At 36.5% G+C, this 12,719-nt stretch overlaps 1 protein-coding gene across 1 annotated transcript in view; it reads left to right on the plus strand.

The window, feature by feature from the left end:
- COL4A1 (collagen type IV alpha 1 chain) overlaps window positions 1-12,719 on the plus strand; it is a 122,941-nt gene that overhangs the window by 74,558 nt on the left and 35,664 nt on the right. The window contains exons 13-24 of the mRNA XM_048328302.1: window positions 1,010-1,099; window positions 1,697-1,732; window positions 1,878-1,937; window positions 4,068-4,112; window positions 4,333-4,386; window positions 4,858-4,899; window positions 6,057-6,150; window positions 6,811-6,846; window positions 8,381-8,545; window positions 10,466-10,561; window positions 11,710-11,793; window positions 12,540-12,610. Coding sequence (XP_048184259.1) covers window positions 1,010-1,099; window positions 1,697-1,732; window positions 1,878-1,937; window positions 4,068-4,112; window positions 4,333-4,386; window positions 4,858-4,899; window positions 6,057-6,150; window positions 6,811-6,846; window positions 8,381-8,545; window positions 10,466-10,561; window positions 11,710-11,793; window positions 12,540-12,610 — 873 coding nt within the window. The remainder of the gene's footprint in view (window positions 1-1,009; window positions 1,100-1,696; window positions 1,733-1,877; window positions 1,938-4,067; window positions 4,113-4,332; window positions 4,387-4,857; window positions 4,900-6,056; window positions 6,151-6,810; window positions 6,847-8,380; window positions 8,546-10,465; window positions 10,562-11,709; window positions 11,794-12,539; window positions 12,611-12,719) is intronic.

Consider the following 12,719-nt stretch of genomic DNA (forward strand, 5'->3'; position numbering starts at 1 on the left):
TTCTCTTAATCAGCATCAAATGGGAGGTAATACATGTCAGCTTTAGTCTGTTACCTCTCACACTGAGAGGTCTAGGCTGAAGTGCCTTATGTTGTGTTCCTGGGAGCCAAGAACTGCATGCATTCAAGGGCTATTCAGTAAATTCATAATGTGTCTGTGCACTTCTCCAGCAGCTTTTCATGAGTGTCACTGACAGAGGGCTTTTGGGGTATAAGTAAATTATATTACACCACCTTACTAATATGTCTGAGTCCCAATATTCCTAATGGAAAGAACTTTTTTCAAGATGACACATCGTTGAAATTAATTTGTTATCATGAAATTTACTGAAAAATGTTGGCGAAGATAACATAGAAGTGTATGGTGATTTCCTGGACTCCTCAGGTTTGTCTTTAGCAGAAGATAAATGGTATTGCTGTGCATGCATTACTGCTTGACCGAAATGTATCGAGTCTTTTCAGAGGCATTTTACTGTTAAAGATAGAGCTTTTGCATTATGGAAGGAGGTGAGGTTTTGACTCTGCAATGGACATATGCATACTAAAAACTTGTCCACAGTTATCATCTTGAAGTTGGCCTTTATGAACCTCTGCAAAGCTTTTGGAGCACTGTAAACTTTGGCTAACATTTTTCTTTAGGAGCTGACTTTCTGTGGCCAACCTCTTTCCTCCTAATTTCCTTCCTCGTGAAGGAGGCACTATAAAACTTCAGTACTATTGCTGTAATTATTTGGATATGTTCCTGATATTTGGTATTAATCAGTCTTCACCGTAAGAGTGGATTCAGAGGTTTTTCTTCAGGGCAGTCTCTGTCTGTAACCAGTTACACAGCAGTGACTTCTGTAACCCTCTCTCTCACTGATTTTGCTGAAAAAAGAGTTTTTTAAAAACCCATTGAGCTATATTTTTAAATGCAAGTGGTAGTTCTCTTTAATGTTACTGATCTTAGCAGTGTTTGATCTCAGCATCATTCTGTTTTCAATGGACAATTCTGGATTTGCTGTTGACAGGGAGAACAAGGGGTAAGGGGCCCCCCAGGACCCCCAGGACCAGCACCACATATGAAAGAAAAAGGGAGTGAAATCATAAAGGGAGAAAAGGTGAGATGTTAAATGATTAAACTTCTTGTGCTCTTCATTAAAGTATAATCAGTAGGAATTAGCAAACAAAAGTGAAACAGGAAAAGGAAAATACAAAGTCACCTAGAGCAAATTTTTCCAAAATTTCTGCCTGTTCTACTTCATGGATGAATTTTAATTTTCATTCTAGAAATCTCTCTAAAAATATATGATAGGTGGTAAATGCATCAATGATTGCATAAATAAGTAAGCAACAGATGACTTTCTGAGGAAGAAGGATTGATAAGGATAGGATATTGTAAAAATATTCTAAAAGTATGAATTAAGTAGCATATACTCAACTTTTCTTACACACATTTGTGAAATCTTAGTGCTAATGAATTTTTCAATTACTGAGTTAAGCAGTCGAAGCAATATATACTGGTAAAATAAACTTAGCTTAATGGATTCACATTTGATGTTTGTCTAAATTTTTGCTCATCATACTATTAGGCATAGTTCTTGAAATGGAGAACAGGACTAAATGTGCTTTTGCTGAAATAAAGCATTATTTACAACCTAAATGAATAATGTTTAAGTGTTTGTTTACTAATATACATTTTTTTATAATTTCATTAGGGTGATCCAGGTGAAAAGGGCGAACAGGGACTCCCAGTGAGTATTGAGTTATTTTTTTTACTATGATAAAAATTTTAAAGAATCTGATAATGTCACTGAATATCTTTGTACCTATTAGATAAAAGCAGATTTACTTTGGAATTTGGCAGTATTTTTGATCTAGTGAGTATTTCTTTTCCAGGGATTGCCTGGTTCAGGTTTCAAAGGAGACAAGGGTGAACCTGGGAAGCCTGGTCCCCGTGTAAGTATACTCAACTTTATCAATACCATAATTGCAGTTACTGTATTATTTCCATTAGCTAATTAAACTTAGTAACCATTAGTTAAACAGCAAATTTGTTATATTTCAAACAAGCAAGTTTCCTGTAGGACAGGTGTATAATCAAGGCAGTAGTAACATGCAGTAATGTTACTATATAATATTTCAGATAATTAAAGACACTTAAGAGTAGCTTGCAGTGCTGAAGGCAAAGGCAAAACTCCCATTAATCCCAATTGAAGCAAGATTAAGTCATTCCAGAATGGAAGAAAAAGCAGAGAAAAAACTCACCTTGTAGGAGTGACTTTAGCTAAATGGAACGTGTTGAATTCATTTCAAATACTCTCATGTGCAGTTGACAACAGCCTCCTTAGCCTGAAAGTACAGTTTCCTACAAAGACAATGAATGGAGAAAAAAATGTAGGTGACTGAAATCCTTTTGCTTGCTGGTTTCTAGCCTGACTGTGGATGCTTGAGGCCATAAGGTCTGTTACATTTGTCTAACCTGACCTTTATCAGTCATGCATCCAACTTCTTCATGAGTCGTGCTGTATCTTTCATAGCTGAGCAGGTAGCAAAATTGTATTTTTTTCTACATTCAAATGTATCTAAGGTATTCTAAGTAATTCTAAGTTTCTCAAGGTGTGGGTCTTCATAAACTTTTAGGCCCAGCACATCTACAGGCATTCGATTGTACTTCAGTCTGAAAAAGAGAAAATCTCCCTTTCTACTCTGCTTCAAAGTCAGATGTTCTATTAACTTTTCAGTAAAGTTATGTGATGGGATTATCTTTTATATCATATACATACATGTATTTTAGTCTTATGAGGGCTTGAAGCTGAAAGAATGGAGACATGTTGGCTTAGAACTTTTTGAGGAAACCAGAGCATCAGAAGTTATCAAAAGTACAGTTTTCAGTTTTTGCAGAGTTCCCTGAACAAAGTTTCTAAGCTATTTTATATATAATTGGTCAGGAAATCACAGCTACTTCTGAAATTAAGCTAAGCCTTGAAAGATGAACAGATGGTATGATCTGATATTCTAGTTTAATGAAACTAAATCATATGATTAATTCTGATCACAGTGTATATTTGAAGGCTCTCTTGACTTTGCAGATCATAGTTTTAATCAATTACTAAAAATTACTTGTAACCCTTCATTATAAGAGACCATAGCTGCACACCTCAGTGGTGGTGGTTCATGTTTGTTCTATCATTTTTATCCTTCAATTGCATTAAGACAGAATTTTTTGACCTAAACTGATGGGATTATGTTTTAGACAATTACATGCCCTGTTAATTTGTTTTTTAAGTATCTACATTTACTTGGGTTTATGGGACAAACGTATATTGCTTATGTTACACGTACAATCTAAGCTCTGGGGCACCAAATGAAACCAGCCTCCAGTGGGTCAGGGTACAAGCTGATGTCCCAGACCTTCTATGGTGCAGAGGAAGAGGAAGGGAAAATGCTGAAAAGTAGATTTGTCTATCTACATCATTTATCATGTATCTATTGACTACTTCAACAAGGGAATCTAATCCTCTCTGTAGGTTAACACAGTGGTCTAATAATTTTACTCTGGGGGAGGGAATTTTGACTTCTAGCATATCATCTGCCTTATGATTTGAATTTCAGTGTGAGGGATGTGGATTGACCAGTACATTGCCACACAATCTGATACAGGGCCACTCTACAAGCCTTCTGCTGAAACTGAACCACCAAATATCTATGCATTAATGTTTTGTGACGTTGAAGAGTGTATATATAGAAAGGTTTTGTTGTGAAAGGAAAACACAGATCTGGTTCCAGTTTCTTGTGCTGTTGATATATTTTGTCTTGAAGACCCTGTGACAGGGAAACCTATGTTATTTCTGAATCTGGGAACAGATTTGCAGGATTTTATGTAATTTGGCATCTTGTAGGGTGTTGGGTAATACAAGCACTAGGCATACTCACCATTTGTACTCTCTTCTCTGTTAGCTGCATTAGCACACTTTGATTAATGCATTGCAATAGTGATGATTTTGTTCTAGCATTTCATCCACTGTTTTTAGAAATTGCATGTATGTGGTTGTCTGTTTAAGCAGAGTGGAACTTGGTGTTTTACAGGGAAAGCCTGGAAAAGATGGTGAACCAGGACTGAAAGGAGAACCTGTATGTATTTTACTCAATTTCCAGTACCGTTTCTTACATTCAAAACAAGGAACTGTCTGTGCGTTATAAATGGTTGATGTTTTCTAGCCTTCTGAATTGTTTACTTGAAGTTGTTGCTTTCAGTGAATTTGTGACTTCGAAAATTTTTAAGCTTTGCTGCTGCCACAGCTAAGATCCATCTATATTTGTCTCTTCTGGTTTCACTGTCTTCTACACACAGGGTTTGCCTGGAGGGTTTGGGATTCCAGGACGACCTGGGGAGCCTGGCTCAAAGGTCAGTAGTAGCTACTTTTGCTCCCTTCACGTAGAATGACTTAATAGCTTTTCTGGTGTGTTCATTGATTGCATTAAAGCAATGAATGCACATAAAGCAATACTAAATGAATGCTAAGCTGTGTGTCATCATTCAGAGACTAGGAAAAGTCAAAATGAAGGTAGTGTAGGTATCCCCAATTTAGATCTCTTATATGGGTTGATTAATGCAGGCTTTATTTTCACAAGCTCTTTGTCCAGCCAGCATAGGTGTAAGTGTACTTCCCTAAAACCTCCAGTTTCTCTTTAAATAGTGCAAACCAGTACAGGCTTGCAAAGTAATTACTAATGCTGGTTATTATAGCGTTCCAGGTACTTACCATTTGGATGTTGTTATGAATCTGTATCAAATTGTTCATTTGTTGAGGGAATCTGATTTTGTTGGGAGAAAAATCTGATCTGGATTTAAAACATAAATTCTATTTTGATTTAGGGTGACAAAGGGGAACGAGGCTATCCAGGACCTCCAGGAAGAGTAAGTAAAAGAAATTAGTATTTTATTTTAAACTTAAAATAAATTTAAATTTAAATTTTTTGAAAGTCAAAGTGCTCAAACAATGAGGAAAAAGAGAGATACTATGCATAGTCTGATCTTGTTCTCATCAGTCATGTCCATATTTTTCCTTAATGGAAGCAAAAGTTGGGTGCAGTTCTTTAAAGTATGTTTGAAATTTGGGAAAGGAGCCCTCAAAGAATATGAATTTCAAATGTTTTGGACTGTGAATATTATAAGTGTTGCTAATCACTACACAGTATCCAAAAGACAGATCAAAAGAGTAAATCTGTCAGCTTTGCAGTTGTGGTTTAACCTCAGCTGGTAGCTAAGTGCCAGACCGCCACTCGCTCACTCACCGTCCCTCCTCGGCATGGGATGGAAGGAGAATTGGAAAAAGGTAAAACTCATGAGATAAGAACAAGTTATTAATCAAAATAAAGTTAATAATACTAATAGTAGTAGTAGTAATAATCATGATGAAAAGGGAGATAACAGGAAGAGAGCGGAATAAAACCTGAGGAAGACAAGTGATGAACAGTGCAATCGCTCCCCGAGGAGAAATTGGCAAGAAGTACACAAGAAGAAACCAGGAGAGCAATTTATAATTTTTTTAACACCTCAGATAAAAAATGGGGTTAGTCAGGAACGAATAGATGATTGGTGGTGCTGCTTCCCAATTATGGGGAGAAATCTCCAACATCTGCTAATTTGGTTTGGAAAATTGTATGTACTTCCTGAATATTGTATTGTAAATATTAGCATCCTATATATTGAGCTCAGATCAATGTTAGCAAAAATTGGCAGACCATAACATTTTAAAATAAAAGGTAATACAAGTGGATCAGTGCTTAGACCATGTTACAGTTTTCTGGCATCATTCTTTTTGAGGAAGATGCTGTAAAAGCTCTCCACTTAATCCTGCAGTTGATGTGAAGGCATTTGGGTAGAACGGGAAATATTTATTTTCTCTGGTAATTCCTCAGCAGCTACAAGCCTCTCACTTGCTGAAATTGCAAGTATAATCAAAACTGCTGAAAATTGTCAATAAAACTAAAATGGCCTCTGTACCATCAGATGAAGATGGGGGAGATATGACGGCTCAGTTGTATGTTTCTAGTGCTTGTCCTGTGATTTAGGTGATAGATGCTGGACCAGTAGATACCTTTGGTGAAAAAGGAGACCCTGGAGTTTCAGGTTTGCCTGGACTGAAAGGTCAAAAAGGTGAAAAAGGTATGTATGTTGTCTTGTCTTTTTAATTGAGTTATACTTTCAGTTTTCTCACTAAAGGAAATTAAAATTGTACTGTCTGTGCTCAGGAGGTCTATATGACAGTGTAATGTTCCAGTTATTTATTTAATTGTTTTTAGGTTATTATATTTTGCAGTAGCTTGTAGGACACTTCTGGTTCTCAGCGTAACTAAGACTGCCTTTCAATTATAGATGAAAAATAATAAACTGGGATCAGTTTTTATGGTAGTTAAATAATTCAGCAAGATTATCTAAGAAGTATGGAAATCAACATGAACTTAAGGAGGGTAATAATGTAGAGAATCTTGAGACTCCTTTGTAAAAGTCAGTAGCTTATTTTTAATCTAAAGATTGGCTTGCATATTTTTAAAAAGGCTTCAGTAAACAGAAAATCAAGCAAAACCTGCTGGCTTTCCCCATTACAGACCTTAGCCAATTTAAGAAAAATCACTGGGAAAGTTGGCACACAGCAGGACCCTTTCCCTGAATGTATTTCTTGAAGATATATATAGATTATTTAATTTCAAATTTGATTCAGAATTTGAATATGCATGAATGTGAATTTAAATAATATCTCCTAAAAGTTCACTTTCATTGGCATTGCAGAATCCATTGCCTAATTGAAACCTTCTCTTTCTAAAGGCTTCCCTGGTGCACAAGGAATCCCAGGACCTCCAGGTATGAAATTATGACCACTGAATTTTTCACATTTTTCATGTGTTCTGGAGTGAACAGTCCTGAGGGATATTCTCCTTAGCTGCTTTCAGCTACTGCCGGACTTTCTGAACACCCAAGCAGTGACCTCTCCAGGGGTGTAATTATCCCTGCAGACACTTCCTGTAGGTTGCTTTTCTCATGTCTCTGATGTGATCCAGCCTTGTTCTTTCTGTTCTGCCCTGATAACTTTCTGCTGAAATTGAAAATGCAGTACACAGTCTGTCAGAGATAGCCCAGAGAGTATGACTGCATGGGGCAGGAGGAGTTGTTAAATGTGAATGTGTGTGAGTGTGTGCATGTATACCTGAGTATGTATGCTCATATGTAGGTCTTTGTCTTGCTCTCATTTCAGCTCTGTATGTGTTTGCATAGGTATAATAAAACAAGGTTTGTAGGAAGATACAATACTAGATCAAAGTCATTCTTGAAGGCTTCCTGCTGTTTTTGACTATGTCACTTGCTCTAATAAAAGTTATTTCTTTTGCCTAAAAATTTTGCCCTTTTCAGAGTCTTAACATCTTCACATCCATGGAAACACTGCTTTTATCTATATAAGTACATGTACATGTGTTTGAACTACACCATGATATTTTCTTTTTGAAAATTAGGCAAATCATCTGTGGACACCAGACTCTTAAGGCATTCTTCAGTGATACTATTACCTTCCTTGCTTTCATTTTCTAACTTGACAGTGAGCTAAATATGAAATTAATGTGATCCAGAGTCAGATAGTTTCCAGGAAATCTTTCACAGGTTAGGGAGAAGATGCTATATGCCCCAGGCTGTAATGATTGCTCTTAGGCTGTAATTATGCTACAGAAACTGAGCTTTGTGTGACTTCCATATCTTCCTGCAGTGTTGCAGAAGACTCAAAATGTTTTAGTGATCAAGTGTAGTGATGAGTTGTGAATTAAGTTATTAAAATATGAAGACCTGCATGACTGTACAAATAGCTAAAAGGAGATCTTAAGTAGGATTTTTTGTAGTTGTTTAATTGCTTCTCTTTTTTGGCTGTTTTTCATTTATTATTCTTACAAACCATTTTGGTTTTAGCATTCCTGAAATCTGCTAGCATTGTTGACTACTTATTTATTGAAGTTTTCAGACATGCCCTCCCTTTCTCAGTATGTTTTAGATTTGGTTTGTTATGAGGTAAGGAACTGTGTAGTAGTTTCTAGATGCAATAGCTAAGTTAACTCCAGTGTTGCAACCCTTTTACTACCCAGCAAAAGGGTGTCCAACTAAATCTCAGAAAAGCACTTGATACAGATTAGGTATGTTTGTCTAGGGACCTAACAGAAGTGAGTTTCTCTCAGTTGCAGTGAGTATATAAACTCAATTTTGTATAAATCACCAATAATTAAATACAGTCCCTTTTCTCTTTTGCACTAACATTTCTCCATTTCTCTCTAAAACCCTATGAAAGTTAATGTGTTGATAATGTTGCTGTCTCTTCATTTGTCATTTTCACATGTATGTTTTACTCTGTCCAAAGGTCGACCAATTCCAGACAGGGTAGGATCACCTGGTGTCCCTGGAGAGAGAGGTGAAAAAGGTGAAAAGGGTTCTCCAGGATTTCCTTCACCTGGAATCCCTGGAAGAGATGGTCTGCCAGGTCCCCCTGGGTTGCCTGGCCCACCAGGACCTCCAGGCAAAACAGGTGGGTAAAGTCCTTGGTTGCTTTTCACATTGAAGGCCCATAATGCACCTTAAGAAAAGAAAGAGACAGGATTATAAAAGCTATTATCAGGATATGTCTGTGCCATGGAAGAAACATATCTGAGTCGTTGATAGACCGATCTGTGTCATGAAAGAAACATAGCTGAGTTGCTGATGAACTGAGTAAAACCTGTTGCTCAATGCAGGACGCCGCTTATTTCCTTACTGGGAAAGGACAAGGATTCTTTGCTAAATAAATGCTTTTAAAGTTTCTGCAAAATTCATTGTGAATTTTTAGAATATAACCAAACAATTGACCTTAACACATACTAATTTGTTCTGTGTCCTATTGTGCCAACCTAGTGATACTTGTGTATTTTGAATTAAAACAATAGCAGATACTAATACTCTTCTCAGCATAAAAGATAGCTGTTCAGTGTCACGATTTACAAGTCTGCAGTACCAGTCTGTGTAACAGATTGAACAGATGTGAGAACTGCAGTGTGAGGTACTAATTTGCCAGAAGTTTTTATTGTAAAATAAAATTACCTTTGAGGAGAATGGGGTCATAGAAAGGCTTGGGTTGGAAGGAACCTTAAAGACCATCTGGTTCCAACCCCCCAGACATAGGCAAGGATGCCACCCACTAGATCAGGCTAAACACCTGCTTTATAGAGTAAATGAAAAGCCAGTAATGATGTGAAAACTATATAATATCAGTAGTAATGATAACAACATTACACACATTTTATTAGATTGTAATAAAGCAATTTTAAAGAGAAAAATTGTTTTTCTCTGCAATGAAGCAATAACCAAGTACCTGTGGAAGTGGTCCATGCTAAATAGCTCCTTACAACTGCTGTTTTAACTCTTTGATAGAAAACTTTGGCTATAAGTGATACTGACATTGTGAGTTAAATTATCATTTCAACATCAAGAATGATATCCCTATTACAATAGTTTAGGTACTTTAAAGCTATTGAAAGAAACATTATTCTCTATGGAATTCCTAAACCAAAGATACTTTGTTCAAAAACAGGTGAAGATGCCTAGTTGTTGCTGTATTTGCCAGTGAAGCGGTACAATCCAGCATGTAGAATATGGAATTAAATAGCTAAATACTACATTTTCCTAAAAATAAGAGCAATTCCTGTTTTTCACACAAGTTACTGTCATTGCTTAATTCTGCTCCTTCCCCAGATACTTCTTTAGCTTTCTCCAAGTCCATAATGGGAAGCAATTTTTTTTCATTTAACTTGCTTTCCAAACTTCACATTAGCATTTTGACCACTTGCTATGGCCAGAATGATGTCACATTATATTGGGTCAGATCCTGCATCGTATCATCAAACAGAACAAGCACTATTCATATTCTTATATCAAGCCTGCTAAATATTCTCATTGGTTACCTATTTCAGATACTAACATATGAGGTTTGTTGTCTTCAGGAAGCTTGATTGGTGTGAAAAAGTTAAATAGAAGTTAAATAGATGGTGAAAAGCTGCTCTTATCTAGAAAGTTTTTTAAAATGTTGAAAACAGAAGTCAGGGTACAAAAACACATTCTTAATGAATTTCTTCAGAACATTAATACTTCCCATTCTATTCAGGGTCAAAACATCAGTTTTTCACGCACAGTACTTTTCTAAGCCAAAACTTAAAATGAAAATAGATTTTATGTTGAAATTGTTTGTAACCTTTTTATGGCAGAGCCTGTATTTTCTCTGTAATTCTCATGGTTTCTTAAGAATAAGAATACAGAATCCCAGTGAAATTTTTTCAAGTAAATCCAATAAAGGAGTAAAATGCTATCCTGACTTAGCACTTTTCATAGGTAATATTTCAGGTATGACATAAATGCAACCCTATAAAGGAAACTTGCGCTTGTCAAAACAATATTCTTTATTGCATTTTCATTTCAGATGGAATTGATCAGTGCCAGCAGGGAGAACCTGGTGCACCAGGTAGTCCTGGACTTCCAGGAAGAGATGGATTTCCAGGAGAGATGGGAGAGAAAGGTAATAATATTTTAAAGTGATTGTATTCTAATGATCCTTAGCCTGGAGCTTGGGTATGTAAAGAGGCTGAGCAAATTAGACTGGATCCAGACAAAGTGTACTTAAAGCTAGTTAAATACTTAATAGACATGGAAGATGTTTCTGGACTCTCTGGTGGGTAAAGAAGGATATTGTGTATTGAATTGTGTGATATGTTTCGCTTGGCCTGTTTATTGCTGGGAAGTGATAAAGGATGGCCCACTGCTGCAAAAGGAGCTGGGAAGAAAGAAAGAAAGGGTTGAGTATAGCCCCATGCAATGGAAAGTGAGCCGTTCATGGCAATTTAAGATGTGAATTCTGAGATGAAGATTTAGAGAGGGGCAGAGGAGTTGAGAATGAAAATGGTTTATGAGTCATTGCCATGAGTATAATTGAAGATAAAATTTTTACACCTATGAACAACCTTAGGCTGGACATTAGGAAGCCGTGCTTCACAGAAAGGGTGTCTGGGCATTGGACTGGGCTGCCCAGGGAGGTGATGGAGTTGCCATCTCTGGAGGTGTTTAAGGAAAGACTGAATGTGGGTGGCACTGAGTGCTGTGGTCTGTTGACATGGTGCTATTTGGTCATAGGTTGGACTTGATGATCTCAGAGGTCTTTTCCAACCTAAATTTCTGATTCTGTAAATAGGACTGTTAACTGCATGTTTTAGCAGTATTGACTAAATGGATGTTTAAAAAAAATGAGCTGTACCCATTTACTTGATGATTGATCCTTCCTTATCTCGTTCTGTTCACTGTTTTTCTGCAAAATTACAGTAACTACAGAAGTTTTCCTTTTTCTGCTTTAATAATTTTATTTTCTCTATACCCAGAAATTATTAAGAAAAGAATATTTCTTTTATTCTTTTTAATCCTCTTTAACCTGGTCCCCTTTAACCATTCTCTTCAATATTAACCCTAGGATAAGACTTACATTGACTTTCACGCCATTCCTTTAAAAATTTTAAAGAATGTTGAACATCAATTTGCTGATATTTTCTCCTTGAAGCATGGAATTAGAAGTAAAAATTTATTTAAGTATTAAATTGACATTTGCCCTGAATTCAACTGCTTGCAGTATTGAATCTTTTGTTGTTATTCAAGCGCTTTGCTGTTTTCTTTTTTCAGGTGACAAAGGTGAAGCCTGTGCCTTGTGTGATAAAGTAGGACCTCCTGGACTTCCAGGACCACAAGGGCCACCAGGTCCAGCAGGTAAAAACTCCTTAATTACCCAAGAATGAGCTATGTAGGCTAAATTCTAAAAAATGCAGCATACATAATAAAATTAATTACTTTTTGTCCCACTAATCAAATTGTTTGTGAAATTAATGAAAGGACTAATGAAAGGAAAAGGACTAATGAAAGGAGGGTGGAATATTCCTATTTTTGGCCTGATTCCAGATTTCCAATACAACCAACCAGAATAACCATGGAAGGAGAATCTGTCCACAATGAAGGGGCTTTGCAAATCATGGCCCAAATATTTTCACAGTGAGAAATAATGTGGGAACCATTTGCCTATGTGCCCAGGCTTGTCAATGACCCATACATTTGTTTCCAATTGCAGCACTAAATTCTGTAGCCCAAAAAAAAAAATATTTTTTGCTACCATATGAGAGAAGTGACACATGCCAAAAATTACATTATACCTAATGTTTGTTCTAGTGGCTGTTCAGAAAAATGAATGTGGTTTAGGTAGTTTCAATTCTGCATTGGTTACATGAATTGGTGAATTCATTCCTAAGTCAAATGAATCATCAACTTCCAAGTTTATTAATGCAGACATGTAACACATGAGTGCATGAACCAAGACAGCTTCACTGGCTTTAGCAGCATTATGCTGATCTAACTGGGGATGGAATGAGACACTTTAAAAGGGATCACAAGGAATTCACATACAATGAGCTATTTGTAAAAGCATGTAATAAATTAAACTATATTTTTGTCTATCTGAAAAGGTTTCCCAGGACAAGCGGGTTTCAAGGGTGACAGAGGCTTACCTGGACTTGATGGCCTTCCAGGGGTACCTGTAAGTAATGCCTTGCCAAATACTACATGTCCTACTAGGCATGTGATCAAAAAACATGTGTTGATTGGTGTATCAGTGTGGGTGTGTAATAGTTCTGTTTAAAAACAAA

This window comes from Corvus hawaiiensis, chromosome 2 (assembly GCF_020740725.1).
Source record: "Corvus hawaiiensis isolate bCorHaw1 chromosome 2, bCorHaw1.pri.cur, whole genome shotgun sequence".
NCBI lineage: Eukaryota > Metazoa > Chordata > Aves > Passeriformes > Corvidae > Corvus > Corvus hawaiiensis.